At 38.6% G+C, this 19,775-nt stretch overlaps 1 protein-coding gene across 1 annotated transcript in view; it reads left to right on the top strand.

The window, feature by feature from the left end:
* The window catches only part of LOC124144808, a 159,038-nt gene that overhangs the window by 13,940 nt on the left and 125,323 nt on the right, over positions 1 to 19,775 (top strand). The window contains exon 3 of the mRNA XM_046514386.2: positions 2,008 to 2,180. Coding sequence (XP_046370342.2) covers positions 2,008 to 2,180 — 173 coding nt within the window. The remainder of the gene's footprint in view (positions 1 to 2,007; positions 2,181 to 19,775) is intronic.

The following is a 19,775-nucleotide window of genomic DNA, read 5'->3' as shown; positions in this document are numbered from 1 at the left end:
ATTTGAATCAGGGTCTGAAAGACAGACTACTCACGCCCCTGCTGCCCTGTTATCAGCCAATCAGGAAACAGTAGACAACTAGTGGGCGTGGTCTAATTCTTTTTCTATGATGGGAACATAAACATAAAACAAATTGCTTGGTTAGCCAATAAATACGATGGAATAATTTGCAATTTATTTATTTTGACCTAATCATGATTTGTCATCTAATCTCTTCGACCAACATATACAGAAGCCAAAATGTCTTACTGAAACGCGGGCAGTGATTTGTTGTAATATAAGACAGTAATTACGTCACTAAGACGCACACTGTCCGGAGTGTTAAAGTCATTAGCACAGTTGTTGTCAAAGACCACCATTAGCCCTGCCACTTCATGTGACAGATAGGCGAAACAGACGACACAAACAGCAGGTAATTTGGACGTCAGTAGCAGCTGGCTGACTTTTCTTGTCTCCCAATTACGTCAGACAACATGTTTGTGAATGTATCTTGTTGTTTATGTGCTATATGCAGCTTCCCACCATCCCACGCTAAGCATCCGGCATACCACATGTTAATTTATCATTTGAACAACTCTTGGGTCATGTCAGTGTCCACAGCTGGTGACCCTTGAAGATCCGGGGTAGAATAGGCCTTCAGCAACCCATGCTTGCCGTAAAAGGGGACAATGCTTGTTGTAAGATGCGACTATTGGGATCAGGTGGTCAGGCTCGCTGACTTGGTTGATGCATGTCATCGATCCCAATTGCGTGGATCGATGCTCATGATGTCAATCACTGGATTGTCTGACCCAGACTCGATTATTTACGGATCGCCATCATATAGCTGGAATATTGGTGAGTGTGGGATTAAACGACAAACAAACAAACAAACTTATGTCAAAGTCTCATGGTGTTTACTCTTATTTCAGTTTCAATTGTTAAAGCTGTTTCAGTTTAACTGGGCTCCGGTCTACCTAAATGAGACGGGTGGTGACCAATGTCTAGAAGGTCCAGACTTGATTATTTACTGATCTCCGTCATATAGCTGGAATATTGCTGAGTGCGGCAAACAAACAAACAAACAACTGGTGCAAGTGAATAAGACTGGTATTTTCACATAGAATGCATGATCATGTGTGCTTATGACCTTAGGGCTGAATATTTTATTCATTTGTCACTCTTTGCAAGAATAAAAACACCAAAAAATACACTACAACTTTGAAATATTGGCATTCGTGTACCAGATAAATGTTTCTCAGCATCCAGCATCGATCAACACAAATTGTACACCAGATGCCGAGCCTGTTGTTCTGAATCCCGCATAAAACACTGCAGGGAGAATAAACCACTCATTGCAACCCTCATGCTTTATTCTGTCTGCAGAGTCTATTGTATGATAATAAACTCCTTTCATCATTTATTTCTTAAATATGACCTTCAGGAAAGATCATAACAAACTAATGATTAATGCATGTCTAGTATCCCATAAGTTTCTTTCTGAATATAATGCGAAAAAGTCGTTTTCTCCTGAAAGCTTTCCTGTGATAAACATAGTGAGTCGCAGACGTTTACCACCTCGGTGAAACCCACAAGCACTGGCATGGTGCTGACAAACCTAGAAACATAATCAGGGCGAACCAGGATTTGAACCCACAATCAGGTTTCTGTCGTGCCCAAGGGACACAACTCTGCACAGCGAATTGCGGTGCCTTAGAGTGATTGGGTCACCTATGCCCCCTGATTAACATGGTGTTTCTATAACATTAAGTCGTTAAGTATATGTATGACATGGTGACTGATTATTGATGTGTACACTATTATTAACATTGTGAAGAAATACACTTTACAAGATGCACACAAAGGGTAACATTTGCCCTGAGGAACAATACAGGGAAACCTGAGGTGTTTTGGGGACATGGCTTTCTTGTCTGGGGCTCACTCACTCACAAACTCACTCTCATTTGTCTTGGCATATTGACCAAGAAAACACAAAATTATCTGTTTAATATTTTTTATATCTTACAGAGCAGTGAAGTCCAAGCTTGCGGCCAAAGCTCGTCGGGACCAGGAGAGTGTAGAGTTGGCCAATGTGTGTGAGGTGCTGCCGTTCAACATGTCCACTCTCAACAAGATGGATAAGAGCTCCATCATCAGACTGGCCATCACCTACATCCACATGAAGACCTGCATCCAGGCAGGTAGGCCCACTCACTCATACATAGCCGTGAAGATCAAGGGTAGAATAGGTCTGGTCTGATCATGAGACATACTCATGAAGCCTGGTACTTATGTCAAAGGGCCCGTGAAGATCCGGGTAGAATAGGTCTTCAGCAACCCACGCTTGCCATAAAAGGCGACTATGCTTGTCGTAAGAGGCGACTAACAGGATCGGGTGTTCAGGCTCGCTGACTTGATTGATGCATGTAATTGATCCCAATTGCATGGATCAGTGCTCATGATGTCAGTCACTGGGCCTGACTCGATTATTTACAGACTGCCATCATATAGATGGAATATTGCTGAGTGTGGTGTTAAACAACAAACCAACAACCAAACTCACTCATATAGGTGCAAGCTGGACTCAACTCTTGGAGTATTACAATACAGGGTGACAATTACTGCCATTTTACAAGTTGCTGTTATAATGGCAGTAGTTAAAACTACTATTGTGAGGCTGTTGCAATTGCTGCAACACTGTATGAATAGTATGTGATAGTTAAAAGCACTATTGTGATACTATGGCAACAGTAACAAATTTTCAGGTCCATCAGGTCTCACCCAATACATATCTCACTTTTGAATTTGATTGTTATGCGGTTGCCAGCTACATCTATGGAGAACATCTCATTAGACATTTCCCTCTAAAAAATAACGTCATCCACTTTACATCATGAAGTCGTGAGCACATAAACCATTCTTCCAAAGGGACGTCATTTCTGGAGGTTCGAATATACGCTTCCAACTCAGTGTCGTCGTAATTTAGACAGCGTTACTTTTTAGAGGGTAGTGGGTTGTGTCCCTTAGATGTAGCTTGGCATGGCCAAATGATTGCCTCCAAAAGTGGACAGGATATGGCAATCTGAATTGGGGGAAAAAGTCTACACACTACTACTGTAGCAATAGTATTATGAGCTTCTTTCTCTTTCAACAGTGCTGAGTTTAGTTGCTTTTTTCAGCATGATCACATGCCTAACCTGTCTCAAGTAAACCAGTGTGAGATGTATTAGAGGCACAAGAAGTGGTGACACGTCGTCATGTGTACGGCACACAGGTCACACATCATGCTCACACATGCACGTCGCTATGTAAGTGTAATAATCTTGGATGCGACATTAAACCCCATTTCACCTCACCTCACCTCACCTCACCTCACCTCACCTCACCTCACCTCACCTCACCTCACCTCAACATGCAAATGCAGAAAAAAGACAGATGTGTGCCACATTGGAAGAAACAGTTTTATAAATGTAGAACATGGTGAATGGTGACATCGAGTGTTAATAGCTGACTAGTATTATCGTGCCTCAGTTTACCCAACAGCAAATGGGTATCCTGCCAGGTGAGATGCTTATGTGAATGCAGAACCTTTCAGCCACTAATAACCACCTTGGGTTGTATACTCCCAAGGGAGCTGAGAAACAATTTGGAATTAATAATGTATCTCCATGAGCAAGCCCTAGGGGTGGATCAGGAGCAATATTAATATACATTATGATAATTCATCATATTATGAATACGTAAACTTGTAATGTGTGTGAAAAGTGGTACTAAAATACGCTATTTGAAGGGGGCGTGGCCTAAATGCAAATGTCCGATTGGGATTTTGAATTTTCCGGACCCCTGATTATCATCACCATCTTATGAACTGTTGATGCTATAGTCATACGTTGTTAACTCAAAGTCCTCAGGACCATATAGCCGTGAGAGGTTTTATTGCTGGACAAAGCGGACAACTGGATCTTTTCTATTTAATGCTTGTAAAACAGGAATTAAGTTCACAATGATGAACACAGAGCATCAAACAGATGCAAAATCATCATCAAAGTTGCATTAGTGATACTAAAGTATTTATATCAATAATCGAAAGTTAAATTTCACTGATTTTTATATCAGAATACACATCACATTGCTGATGAGTTGATAATAATGTGATGACAATCAACAGAATCATGGATTTATAGTGTGTAATGAGAGTTGAAAGGAATATTATATGTGTTTCTGATGATGACCAGACCTGTTGCTATGGAACAATGCTGAGATCCGTTCACTCTTTACAGTGAAGCAGCATTAATATGACCAGGACTGTCTTGTAGATCTCAGAAAAAGTAAATGTGTTTGAAGCACCTCTAAAATATATGACTTCTACTCTCTCAAAGCGCTGCCTGGATCAGTGAGGAGGTTGATGACAATAAATATGCAAGCGTCTGTCAGATGCCATTTATCTTACGAATTATAATACAAATGGGATTGAAGCATGAATTGACTACCATTAACCTCTGAAATGAAAATATCTTACCGAAAAAATTTGTTGTTAAATCTTCTTACTCAAATATAATGAAAAGGAGACCAGAGACATTCTTCATTTTCAGAGCCACTGAAACTGCAGGGATCTTGACTTGCCAACTATTATAGACTTGTATGGGCTGTATTGGTTATATTTGTTTCAGGGTCTGTTTGAGAAACTAAAGCACAAGTGCAGTAATCTGTTTCTTACACACTATAGAACCACATGCTTTTAGCATCGAATCAATGCATACTTTGTCGATTCTCATGATCTCAGTGGCCTATTAAATCATTACACAGCTGTCATGATTGACATCATCCAGCTTACTGCTTACTACCAACTATGCTTGGAGAACAACATGTCGGCCATATCTATGGATTATCAAGGCGATAATGATAATGCAAACTGGACCAAAGATAAAAAAACAGTTATTGAACACATTCTTAAAGCATAAAGTATCGACACAGACATATTGGATTTTCTATTTTGGTGGCCATCTTGGATTTTAAACAATATTCAATCCTACTTGGTCTCCTGTTTCACTAAGAACAAAAATGGTCCTGGACTAATGGCATTAGATTGTAGTTAGGGCTGGGACAGGTAACTTGGGGACCCTGGTCGGGTGGGTACTTAGAAGCACCCGGGTACCCACAGAACTAACCGAACCTGTTGTTGGTCATGTGATATATTGTTTTATGACAAAAATGATCTTGAACTATCATTACACCACAAGTCACTGATGTTGGCGTTTCTTTCTGACGTTTATAAGTTTGAATAAAGATAAAACTTTAGTCAGCTTCAGTGTATGCATGACCAGATCATTTTATATGTGTATCTAAATACATTTTGTCCAGGGCTACAGCCAAACTATTCTCAATCGGCCATTTTGTACCTGGCTTGATACCTACTAAATGGTACCCGGGTATAGGGATGGGGTAGTAGGTGGGTGTGTACCCGGGTAGTAAATTTGGACTCGTACCAGCCCTAATTGTAGTAGTTGCATTGTGTAGCGGAGTCATTTATACTTATCATTTAATCTTTATTAAGTCAACTTTATGTGAGTCGATGCACACCAAAGTAGCTGTGATTACTGTTGTTACTGATCGCCATTGTCTTTGTTATTGTACAGAGAAGTAGAAAGTTGATGTGTTTGGTCACTTCGCTGATGTGGCGTCACAGACCTGGAGGGCCCTGTCTGACACTTCCATGACCGTGTGGGCCCTCCAGACTTGGATGACCACAAGGCGCACACTGAATTAACACTGTTCATGACAACACTGTCCATCAAAACGTCCACGGTGTCAATACCGAGACCTAAACACTATTATCACTTAGAAAATAGCCTCCCTCTCGAGGGGTTGTGTGGTCCCAGCATGCAATGCTGGAAATTGTCGGAGCAATCATTGTGGTTTCCATCTACTCTGCAATATTACTTACTGATTTTTGTGGCAACCTACGCTTAATTTGAAAAGTATCAAGAGTTAGGGAATGTATAACTTGGCTCTCTAAGGGAGACATTGTGTTAAGAATGCATTGTGTTCATTTAACCCTTGGTTTTGAATGGATGGTGTGAGGGGATTGGAACTGAATACGTGATGGCTAGCGACAAGATAGTCTGGATGATCCACTGCTTTATTGCATTTGTAGCCATGTTTCTACGTAATTTCTAACTCTGTTGTCAAGCAATTGATGGCTGCTGTAGAAACTTTGTAAAAAGGAAGAGACGTTATGGGTGTCAGCTTCTTTATCATGAGTGAGTGAGTGAGTATGGTTTCACGCCACTTTTAGCAATATTTCAGCAATATCACGGCGGGGGGCACCAGAAATGGGCTTCACACATTGTACCCTTGTAGGGAATCAAACCCGGGTCTTCGGCATGACAACCAAAAGATTTAACCACTAGGCTACCCCAACGTTCCCTGAAAGGAAATATGATTTCGCTTCCGTACAAATTGATGTGTTTAATCACAAAGCTTGATGTGCTGTCAGGGACAATATGGACTCTGTCTGAATGGCTGTGCTGGTCATCAGATTAGTGACACTGGAGGTTGACAGTAGTCAGTGAGAATCAGCGTTGTTATGTGAAAAGTAGGAAATACTCACTGTCCACTGGAATAAATCGAAGAACATTTTTTATATAGTAATAAAGTATTATTACTTATTTAAACAATAGTGGGGTGTGTCCCAATGAAACTTTGGTCAGGAATGTAGGTGTCTAAGTAAGTGGCCTATTAAAAGTAGGAAATATTTTGTATATTTGAAAATTCCTTAAAAAGTAGGAAATATTTTATATATGTGTGAGTCACTGGAAAATAGTATATATTTTGTATATGTCAGAGCCACTTGAAAGTAGTGAATATTTTGTACATGTGAGAGCCCCTTGTAAGGTAGGGAATATTATTATGTCTCCCCCAGAATGGAGGGAGACATATTGTTTTTGGCACGGTTCCCGTCGGCGTCGGCGTCGGCGTCGGCGTCGGCGTTCCCACCGTTTCCGGACCATAACTCAGAAACCGTTTATTATTTTTTCGCGAAACTTTGTATACACATTAACCCAGCACTGAAGTGGTGCCTTTTGCTATTTAGAGATTTTTGACATTTTTATTTTTTCTCGTTTCCATGGAGATAACTTGAACATAGACTCTGAATGGGGGTAAGCTTGGTTTCCGGACCATAACTCAAAAACTGTTCAATATTATTTCATGAAGTTGTAACATATTAACCAAGTCCTGAAGTGGTGCTTCTTGCTATTTAGAAGTTTTTCACATTTTATTTTTTCTTGTTTATGGAGACAAGTTTAACTCAGACTCTGTATTGGGATGGACTTTGTTCCAGAACTAAACTCAACACCCCTTCAATATTTCTGTGTCTTTTGCTTATAATGAAATTTAAGAATTTGATCTTTTCAATATTATTGAATTCAAAGCAATTCTAGAATTAAAATATTGTGAATTATTTTTGTGGGAATGAACAGATGGGGTTTAACGTGAAGTAAACGAATGAATGGGGGTTAGGGGAGTGGGGGGAGACATATGTTTTTACGAGTAAAAACACTTTCTAGTTTATACATGAGAGCCCCTTGAAAAGTAGGGAATATTTTTTATATGTGAGGGCCCCTTGAAAAGGAGAGAATGTTTTGTACATGTGAGAGCCCCTTGAAAAGTAGGGAATAATTTTTAAACGTGAGAGCGAATGGAAAAATAGTTAATATTTTGTACATGTGAGAGCCCCTTGAAAAGTAGGGAATATTTTGTATATGGGACAATGCCATGAAATGTAGGGAATGTTTGTATATGTGATGGCCCCTGGAAAAGTAGGAAATATTTTGTATTTAAAAAATAGGGAATATGTGAGATTCTCAGAGAAAACTTGGAAACAATCAGCTGTGTATGCATAACGGTGACCTTGCCTGGTGTGTGCCATTACCATTACCGTTTAATTGGCACCAACCACAAGAACCTGGCTTCAAAGATAGCGCCTGTATCTGTACTATTCCCATATGTGTTGTCTACTAGCTAATGTACTGCTGAGTCAAATATTTCCACCGGCCAGGCCTGATGAACAGTTTAGGACGTGCATAGCGAAGATGGATGGCAAACCTTCAATGAATATTCACTTTTGGTGGGGATGTTGCATTGGTTCCCCCACAGGATGCAGTGCAGTCTCATCGGATGATTTACGGACCAGATTACGGTAGAATGAAGATTTATTGTTGTCAAGGCCTGAAGTAATTGTTCTGATCCAGGATACCTTGAAGCTGTGAGTGTTGCTGCAGACTGTATGATGCAGTCTAAAGTCAGTGGGTACTATATATGCAGGAAGGATTTTGCAGAGACTCTTTCAAGAATATTCCTCTATTACATCCTGCCATACTATGATCTATGCCTGGGTTGATGTGCTGATTGAGTCTCATGTTACAAGACTCAGGGGACATTAACAAACATATCTTTGATATTTGTTTGTTATAAAATTGATTAAAATCTTCTGTATGGATTTTGCACCCATTATGGGCGATTAATACAAACATAGGCTTTAATCAAGTACAAGTATGTAAATCACAAAGGTTACATATGTTATAATCAAGTACAAGTGTTACATGTTATAATCAAGTACAAGTGTAACATATGTTATAATCAAGTACAAGTGTTACATATGTTATAATCAAGTACAAGTGTTACATGTTATAATCAAGTACAAATGTTACATGTTATAATCAAGTACAAGTGTTACATGTTATAATCAAGTACAGTGTTACATGTTATGATCAAGTACAAGTGTTACATGTTATAATCAAGTACAAGTGTTACATGTTATAATCAAGTACAAGTGTTACATGTTATAATCAAGTACAAGCATTACCTGTTATAATCAAGTACAAGTGTTACATGTTATAATCAAGTACAGTGTTACATGTTATGATCAAGTACAAGCGTTACATGTTATAATCAAGTACAAGTGTTACATGTTATAATCAAGTACAAGTGTTACATGTTATACTCAAGTACAAGTGTTACATATGTTATAATCAAGTACAAGTGTTACATGTTATAATCAAGTACAAGTGTTACATATGTTATAATCAAGTACAGTGTTACATGTTATACTCAAGTACAAGTGTTACATGTTATAATCAAGTACAAGTGTTACATATGTTATAATCAAGTACAAGCATTACATGTTATAATCAAGTACAAGTGTTACATGTTATAATCAAGTACAAGTGTTACATGTTATAATCCAGTACAAGTGTTACATGTTATAATCAAGTACAAGTGTTACATGTTATAATCAAGTACAAGTGTTACATGTTATAATCAAGTACAAGCATTACATGTTATAATCAAGTACAAGTGTTACATGTTATGATCAAGTACAAGTGTTACATGTTATAATCAAGTACAAGTGTTACATGTTATAATCAAGTACAAGTGTTACATGTTATAATCAAGTACAAGTGTTACATGTTATAATCAAGTACAAGCGTTACATGTTATAATCAAGTACAAGTGCTACATGTTATGATCAAGTACAAGTGTCACATGTTATAATCAAGTACAAGTGTTACCCGTTATAATCAAGTACAAGTGTTACATATGTTATAATCAAGTACAAGTGTTACACATGTTATAATCAAGTACAAGTGTTACATGTTATAAACAAGTACAAAGTATAAAGGGGCTTTGGAGTATGCTAGTGGTTAAAGCATTCGCTCGTCCCGCCTAGGCCTGGGTTTGATTCCTCACATGGGTACAACGTGTGAAGCCCATTTCTGGTGTCCCCTCCATGATATTGCTGGAATATTGCTAAAAGCGGCGTAAACCCATACTCACTCACACATTATAATCAAGTACAAATGTCACATATGTTATCATCAAATGTTACAAATGTTATAACTAAGTGTTACAAATCTCACATATACAATGACATATACTAGTATTTATGAAATATAATGTTTATTTTAAGTGGTGGCAAAATGAGGATTGGGTGGCTGAAATGTGTGACCTTGCTGTGTGTGAGTGTCCACTATTGGCAGGGGTTCGGAAAATTTAAAATCCCAATCGGACATTTGCATTTAGGCCACGCCCCCTTCAAACAGCGTATTTTAGTACGATTTTTCACACACATTACCATATAATATGATGAATTATGAATTGTTTAAATTTAAATTGTTTAGTTCACCGGACAATTAATAACAAATAATATCATTTTAGAATTACGTGGAAAACATACGTTTATTTCTGTTATAATAATGATCTGTTCATTGCTAGGCTGGTTTCCCTGGCAGAGCTCTGTTTATTGTTTTGTTTGTTTGTTTGTTGTTTAACGCTGCACTCAGCAATATTCCAGCCATATGACGACGGTCTGTAAATAATCGAGTCTGAACCAGACAATCCAGTGATTGACATCATGAGCACCGATCCAGGCAATTGGGATACCATGACATGCATTAAACAAGTCAGCGAGTCTGACCACACGATCCCGTTAGTCGCCTCTTATGGCAAGCATGGGTTGCTGAAGACCTATTCTACCCCGGATCTTCACGGGTCGGCTGAGCTCTGATTATACACCAACCACAGCTAGAATATTGCTGACAACACCCACTCACTAACCAGGGACTTGCTGGCTGGATCATGCCTAGAGGAATCATATTGATTATTGTTGAGTAAGTAGGGGAGGCAATTCATTTATCAGTTCCTCTGAGGTGAATGGGCTGGGATTATCTAGGATTCCAAGTAGGCAGGCAAATTGGAAAAAAATCATTTTGTTCAAATTTTGGATTTTTTTGTTATTTCTGAAACTCAGAATTATTTAACAGCATATGAGAGTATTTGCGCAATAGACAAGAGTTAGGTTGCCAGAGGCATTACTTACTCATGTTATCCCACTCATGTATGCAATTGTTAATCCTCTACTGTTAATCCTCCACCTACTATATATATTCTGAACAATGTTCCTCATTCAGTCTTGCTTGACAACAGTATAAGGATCTATACGTCGCCTATACAGTATTAAAGAAGTTGTTATCCATAAATTGTGTCTACTTTGTCATCTGACAACTTCTAAGTAATGCCTATCCAACAATTCGTAGTCACTCACTTGCACATTTGACAGCATCCCTTTAACTTGGATGCCCTTAGTAGTGGCGTATAATGTGATTGCTGCTTGTGAATATCTGGTTGACTTGCATAACAAACAGTTAATATTTGGTATAAATCTGTCGTTTAATTGAATCACTATTTGAGTGTTCTCTTCCATTGATTTCCCTAGTGTGATACTGTGTGGAGCGTCAGAACGTATTCATTCCACAAGCACAGCAGTTCTATAATTAGACTTGAAATAGCTAACATGACTCTTAGGTACATGTGTACTAGCAAACGGGAGTACTTCGAATCACTGGGGGATGTTTTCTACTTTTCCCAAGATAGACAGTTGGCCTTGATGTCATTCCTTCTTATGCTATTCTGTGAGTTGTTCAGCTTTGAGGTGATGCACTCACTACTCTTCATCTTTTCATTGCTGCTGTGGTTGCGATATGTGATGTTGAGAAGTTGAGTGATTGCGTTGGGTTTAGCACTAGTTTGAACAGTATTAATGATTTATTATAACGTGTCAGCTTGTTATTTCAGGAAAGCCAAAAGTGATCCAGGTTGTAGACATTCACCACATTGGTGAGACAAGGAGTGAGTGAGTGAGTTTGGTTTTTACGCCGCTTTTAGCAATATTCCAGCAATATTCCAGCAATATCACAGCGGGGTACACCAGAAATGGGCTTCACAGATTGTACCCATGTCGGGAATCGAACACGGGTCTTCGGCGTGACGAGCGAATGCTTTAACCACTAGGCTACCCGACCGCCCGGTGAGACAAGTTTGCTGCAGACAAACAAACATCATAACAATAGGGATACCTGGATTCAAAACAGTGGATCCTGACACGGCTAAGGGATGTAACTTTGCATTTGGGAATTTAGGTGCCTTAGATCTCTGATTTGAAGTGAGGATCCATTTATATAATTTTCACCTCCATTTTAGCATTTTCGCCTTATGGAATGGAAAATAATTTATTATTCTCCAGTGTTGACGTTTTATATTTCATTTGATATTGTGATGTGGTGTGATGTAGAAGACTGAAGCGATCTCTCCAACACCTTGCGGCCACAATGAAACACAATCAACCAGGGCCCCGTTCCACAAAGTGATTTTAGCGCTAAGATGATCATAACTCCCATACTTTAACATAGGCTTGCGACAATCAGCACTAAGATCGCTTTGTGGAACGGGCCCCAGGTCACAAAGCCTGATCACAGATGCAGTTAGTCACTTAATACAACAAGCGTAAGTTGCTGAGACCAATTCTAACCCTGAATCCCCACAGACCTGGTGATGCTGTACATTGATGACAATACCATCTGATATCTGATGTATAGTGTGAGATCACGGACTTCTCATGCTGATGAATTGTTTGGGTGACAGATATCAACTTAATCGTCCAATCTACTCTGATACGCATTAGGCCATTTCCTAAATGACAGATGTGATTGCTATTATCAAAGCATAACTGTCAGCTTATGCGACATGTCCCTGCATTTTTGTAGTAGTGATTCCACCAATTGGCAATTAGCCGTCATGCTTGGACCATCCACTTGTTCCTAGCAACTTCATCGCCCTGGCAACACTGTTCAAGGTCACAGAGACAGATTTGCTGCATGTTTTTACTGGATTTATGCAAAGGCACAACACTAGAAAGCCATTATCTGCATCAGACTTCATAGTATTTAATTTGGAACTAACAGCTTAGTTATTAGGGATTTTTTCTCTTTTCTCCATTCTCCATTTTATTTTCACAGTTTTGAGACAAACACCACTCTGGAATGCTATTATGACATGATACTATGGATGATGTTTTGTTTTCATGACAACTGAATTTAAACCACCAAGTTAGCATATTAATAATTTTATATTAATATGTTCGCAGGACTGCTGTTAAAAATCAACTATATTGAAGTTTTTCTGAAAAATGTTAATAAAATACAATATGTTATTGATATAATATTGATTTCAAATGCTATGTATTTCATCCTTGTGACATGATACAAATCAAGAAAACTGTTCATACAAGTCAAAAGTCCAAATGATTTCAGAGTTGTGTTGATAAACAACCATTCTGTGGGTGTTACAAGACTATCACCTCATAGCATCCATGGTGATATACAACCAATCTGTAGGTGTTACAAGACTATCACCCCATAGCATCAATGGTGATATACAACCATTCTGAAGGTGTTACAAGACTATCACCCCATAGCATCCATGGTGATATACAACCGTTCTGTAGGTGTTACAAGACTATCACTCCATAGCATCCATGGTGATATTCAACCATTCTGTAGGTGTTACAAGACTATCACCCCATAGCATCCATGGTGATATACAACCAATCTGTAGGTGTTACAAGACTGTCACCTCATAGCATCCATGGTGATATACAACCATTCTGAAGGTGTTACAGACTATCACCCCATAGCATCCATGGTGATATACAACCAATCTGTAGGTGTTACAAGACTATCACCCCATAGCATCCATGGTGATATACAACCATTCTGAAGGTGTTACAGACTATCACCCCATAGCATCCATGGTGATATACAACCATTCTGAAGGTGTTACAAGACTATCACCTCAAAGCATCCATGGTGATATACAACCATTCTGAAGGTGTTACAGACTATCACCTCAAAGCATCCATGGTGATATACAACCAATCTGTAGGTGTTACAGACTATCACCCCATAGCATCCATGGTGATATACAACCATTCTGTAGGTGTTACAAGACTATCACCCCATAGCATCCATGGTGATATACAACCATTCTGTAGGTGTTACAAGACTATCACCCCATAGCATCCAAGGTGATATACAACCATTCTGAAGGTGTTACAGACTATCACTCCATAGCATCCATGGTGATATACAACCATTCTGAAGGTGTTACAAGACTATCACCCCATAGCATCCATGGTGATATACAACCATTCTGTAGGTGTTACAAGACTTACCCCATAGCATCCATGGTGATATACAACCATTCTGTAGGTGTTACAGACTATCACCCCATAGCATCCATGGTGATATTCAACCATTCTGTAGGTGTTACAAGACTTACCCCATAGCATCCATGGTGATATACAACCATTCTGAAGATGTTACAAGACTATCACTCCATAGCATCCATTGTGATATACAACCATTCTGTACGTGTTACAAGACTATCACCCCATAGCATCCATGGTGATATACAACCATTCTGAAGGTGTTACAAGACTATCACCTCAAAGCATCCATTGTGATATACAACCATTCTGAAGGTGTTACAAGACTATCACCCCATAGCATCCATGGTGATATACAACCATTCTGAAGGTGTTACAAGACTATCACCTCAAAGCATCCATTGTGATATACAACCATTCTGAAGGTGTTACAAGACTATCACCCCATAGCATCCATGGTGATATACAACCATTCTGAAGGTGTTACAAGACTATCACCTCAAAGCATCCATGGTGATATACAACCATTCTGAAGGTGTTACAAGACTATCACCTCAAAGCATCCATGGTGATATACAACCATTCTGTAGGTGTTACAAGACTATCACCTCATAGCATCCATGGTGATATACAACCATTCTGTAGGTGTTACAAGACTATCACCTCATAGCATCCATGGTGATATTCAACCATTCTGTAGGTGTTACAAGACTATCACCTCATAGCATCCATGGTGATATTCAACCATTCTGTAGGTGTTACAAGACTATCACCTCATAGCATCCATGGTGATATACAACCATTCTGTAGGTGTTACAAGACTATCACCTCATAGCATCCATGGTGATATACAACCAATCTGTAGGTGTTACAAGACTATCACCCCATAGCATCCATGGTGATATACAACCATTCTGTAGGTGTTACAAGACTTACCCCATAGCATCCATGGTGATATACAACCATTCTGTAGGTGTTACAAGACTATCACCCCATAGCATCCATGGTGATATACAACCATTCTGTAGGTGTTACAAGACTGTATCAACCCACAGGTTTAAGGGTTGGAATAGCTCCCCAGAAGTCTACTGCTGTACGAGGTGACTGCTTCAGTTAAGGGGGTCAGGCTTGTTCACTTTGATCACTGCTTGTAATCCTATCCCAACTGAGTCGGACATTGCTAATGTTCACCACTGGTTTGTCAGATCTTGACTTGATTATTTGCAGGCCGATAGGTTATTTCTGATTTATAAAAAAACCATGTAATCAAGATTTAAAATATGATTTTTCAACAAAATAAGTTTTGTTATAGGTATTCGTAAATCCTGTCTCAAGAATCATGATGGTTATCCATCACATTCCTACATGTATTAAAGAAAATACATTAACGTGTTCAACAAAGGCTTGGCAGGGATGAAGATCAGATTAGTAATCGCAGAATATAGATAGTTTTTTTCAGTCTTTTATTGAAGTAAATGTTGAAATGTGAGTAAAAATGTCTAGCTGATATGTTGATACACTGTGTCTGCCGCCAGCAAGAATCTTTCTTCTATATTCTTTGATCCCAAGACATTTGAGTAGATGAGTCCTTAAACAATTGATGTCTGCACTGAGTTCAACGCAGCTGCTATAGACATGAAGAAAATTGTCAAGTTTAAGTAATCCTATTTCTCATCCTGTATTTTCCTTTTGAAATGTTGGCGTTATGTGAAATACTAAAAAGAAATAATGGCCTTGCATAAACGTACATTACGACCTTTAAATGCTCAATTATCCCTGATGTAACAATAGGTTTTATACATGATTATTTGGTTTTGTCTCTGCTAAGACCAGTATATATCAGGAGCAAAATATTCAGCTGGATTTCAGTTGTTAAATCTTTGCCATTCTGTCATTATCATCCCCTCCACAAAAGATTCATTTTGAAAAATTGATTTTGGAGGAAATCCCTTTTTCAGATGTAGCCCTGAATGTCTGGAATTGTGAGAGAAATCCTGCCATGGATTGAAAAACGTGGCTATCGATTCTGTTGGGACTTGACGGTATATAATTGCCTTTGCAGCCTGATGCAAGCCATTCACTACGTTGATCAATAACAAAAAAGGGTTTCAATCTTAAGCTATCAACACAACATAATAATACGTTCTCTTAAATTGTTTGTATGGTCGTTAGAGCTGAGAAACGTGATCCTGGGGTGTGGTGATAAATGCCTTTCATTTGAGAGCCATTATGAATTTGCCCAGCAAATATAAAGGTAATATCAAACTAAAAAGGTTATGCTTTAAGTTGTTGCTTTCTGACAATTTTAGTAACTGATATTGATTTGATAAAAATTCAAATTGTTAAATATGTATGAACCACATTATTTCAATACAAAACAAGTTAATTTGGCTATGAACTTTACTTTTGGATATTGTGATGGAGACGTTTTTAGGAATTAAGCCTTCTTAACAGCATGTTCGATTTTGGGAGGTCCCATTTTCAGGAGTAATGACTCTGTCATCATGATGTGCCACCATTATTTCATAGACCTATCCATTTCCAAGTTTAATCTGCCTGATTGAATGTTGTTAATTGTATCTAATGACAGCTTATCGCCCCTTCCGTCTCCCACTGTGTGAACTGGGGAAACTAAAAGCTATAGCTAAGTACTTCAATTACTTTCTAAAACCATTTTGCAATAATTGGTAGCTGAGGGCATTTACATGTTGCATGACTAAACCAAATTGACGTTTATCCGAAACAGCAGAGCTGATTACCTGGATATTGAGAAGTGAAGCTGTAGTCACTGAGTGGCAGACTTCACTGAGGTCACATGACCACAAGCAGACAACAAGATAGAGTGACAGTCAACACGAGATATGCTCATGAATTGTGTTTCTATCAGCAGCATCCCTCGGATTAAATCACTCCGTCTTCAGTAAGAGTGAACTCTTGCCTTGACGCTCAAGAACAGTTGATTGTGTCATTATTGACTCTTGAATGTTATAATGGGTTAAGTCGTGATCATCTTCATGCCAGACCGATTTAATCACCTGTTTTCCAGTTTGGTATCTCGCCAATACCAAGAAAATGAGGGGAAAATGAAAATTCCTTTAAAAAAAATAAAAAAATGACTTGATTTGTTACTGCATTGTAGGAACATCGCTATATTCTTGAACACGACATTAAACCCCATTTCACCTCACCTCACATCAACATATCTTTAGTGGTAAGAAAATGAACATTATATTGACCTTAATGTGATTTTGATTCTGCATCTTATTAGTCTTGCTATCAATCTTTGGTGAAGCTTCAAACATTTAATAATAAGGGATTGACTGATTTATTTGACTTCTGTCACATTGACTGTATTGATAAAGTAATTAGTGACACTTTCCTGATTGGTTGACAGATGATAACTAGTTGTGTGCCAGTTAGTATTGGCATGTCAGACTACACTGAATGTAATTATGAACTGTCGAGGTGATGGACTGTAATGAATGAAGAGCCAAGTGACCAAGACTGAACTAAGATTTGTTTGTTTGTTTTTTTACGCGTCAATCACCAATTTTCCATCTATATGTTGGCAGTATGTATGAAATCGAGTCTGGACCAGACAGTCAAGTGATTGACATCATGTGCATCAATATACGCAATTGGGATACGATGACACGCATCAACTAGGGCTGAAACGATATCCCGGGACACTGATGCATTGCGATTCACTCAATATGATTCACTCAATGCGCGATTTGTGAGGTGCTGTATCTCGATTTTTCACGTTACGTATTTTTGAATAAACTTTTATCACAGATACATTTTCAATGTGTTTTAAATGAATTTCAAATTCGAACCAAGTCATAAAAACATAGGGACAATATAATTTTCACTACACACACATATGTCTTCGAAAATACAGTGGCTATGCTAGCTTTGTATACCGGTATCAGTAGCAGTTTAAGCTTTCTGATTGGCTGAGTGGTCTCTAACTCAAACATGTCGGAAAAAGCAGCCGCTCGTCCTTTACTTACTGTGAAAATGGCACAAGTTACTGGTACTTATTTTGTCCATGCAGGACTGTTACTTTTGTGGTTACTAGCCATTACATGGAAATGGCAGATAATTCATTAAGTTAAAATACTCATTACAGTATACATTTTATGACTCATGAACATTCATTCACTTTCATTTCATTTTTCATTTTAATAAACTAAGTTTAATTCATTTATCTCTTGTCTTCTCTTGTCTATATGTATCGTAGCGTATCAAGATACGTATGGGTAGCTGAAGACCAATTCTGACCCAGATCGGGAGTGAGATAGGCTGTACAGAGGGGAACATTTGTGTAATATACAATTGATATATCCAACTGTTCACACAATTTGAAGGGTTTAAAATCATTACCAAGAAATCAGTTAAACACTCTTCAATCCGGAGAGAGAAATGTAAGTTGTTGGCAGTTTGTAAGTGAAATGGCCTCTTGAAGTGAACCCTAATCTATTCCTGGTACCCAGGAGTACTGACTGCTTCTGGCCGACTATTGACTGGGGGGATTGATTCTATCACATGCTTTAGTTCTTGTCTTCTCCACAGTATCCAGGGAGAGTGTGTTGTAGGGGAACCTTTTTCTCGTCTGTAATGGAGGTAAATGCTATCTCCTGTGTTTTGGAGACCTACTTTGAGCTACTGCAGACTGCTGCAGACACTTGTGATCTTTTTAATTATTATTACCTTTGCAATGGTAATGCATTTTCTAGAGTACATTCCCATGTTTTGTTCAAATCTGCAGCGCTAGTGGGTTTTTTTGCTTTCCTGAAATCTGCATAACACTTTGGATGCCAACCTATGTATAAAGCCACACCACAAGAAATGTGATTTACTGAGGGGTATCCATTCCAACGCAACCATTGCACATTACTATCACATTGGCCTATCTCATGTGCATAACAGAACGCCTCAGTGGTGTAATGGATAGAGCGCCTGCCTGGAGAGCGGAAAGTTGCCGGTTTGCAATCATACCAAAAGATGTTAAAAGATGGTGCTTGTTGTTACCCTGCCTGACACGCGGATAGGGAGATAAAACAAGGACAGGCTCACTTGGAATCAGTATACTGTGTCATAGTGGGGTGTCCATGTTAAACTGTGGCATTGTTTCTCAGTGGTCTGAGGAGATGCATGAAAGCCACTATATAAGTAAACACTATAATAATTTCTCTCCCACATACCCTCAACAGCATAACATCAGTAAGGGTAGGGGTGGGGTGGGGTGGGGTGGGGTGGGGTGGTGTGTTGATGGTTGGCAGAAAGATTGCAAAACTTTTTTCTGTGATGTGACTTCAATGGTTCTGAAGACTGGAAATAGTCTGATTTCATTGCTTGTTTTAGCTCCATCATAAGAGAGTCTAGTGTATGAGGATGCTGTCAAAAGATGCATTTTCGTACAGCTAAATGTGTTGTTAGCATGTTAGCATTCTCAATAAAAGTATGCTATACATATGTAATAGTAGTATTATTTCAATGTGAATGCGTACGAATGTGAATTGTATGAAGGATTATGTCTACGACGGGATAACAGTAGAGGGTATTATTCAGTGTATTGAAGTTAAAAGTTACACATATGCATATTACATTATTACTGACAAGTAGTAATCATCAAGCTGTTGTACCAGTTATGTCACAAGCTTGTTCTCAGTCTACGGTAGCCAATGTTTCCAGCACATGTCATGATATACACTTACCAAAATTCAACCCA

The sequence above is a fragment of the Haliotis rufescens genome, unplaced genomic scaffold, assembly GCF_023055435.1.
Source record: "Haliotis rufescens isolate VD_foot unplaced genomic scaffold, xgHalRufe1.0.p SCAF_3, whole genome shotgun sequence".
Classification (NCBI taxonomy): domain Eukaryota; kingdom Metazoa; phylum Mollusca; class Gastropoda; order Lepetellida; family Haliotidae; genus Haliotis; species Haliotis rufescens.
Note: the sequence above shows the minus strand (reverse complement) of the source record. Positions and strands in the feature narration are given on the sequence as shown.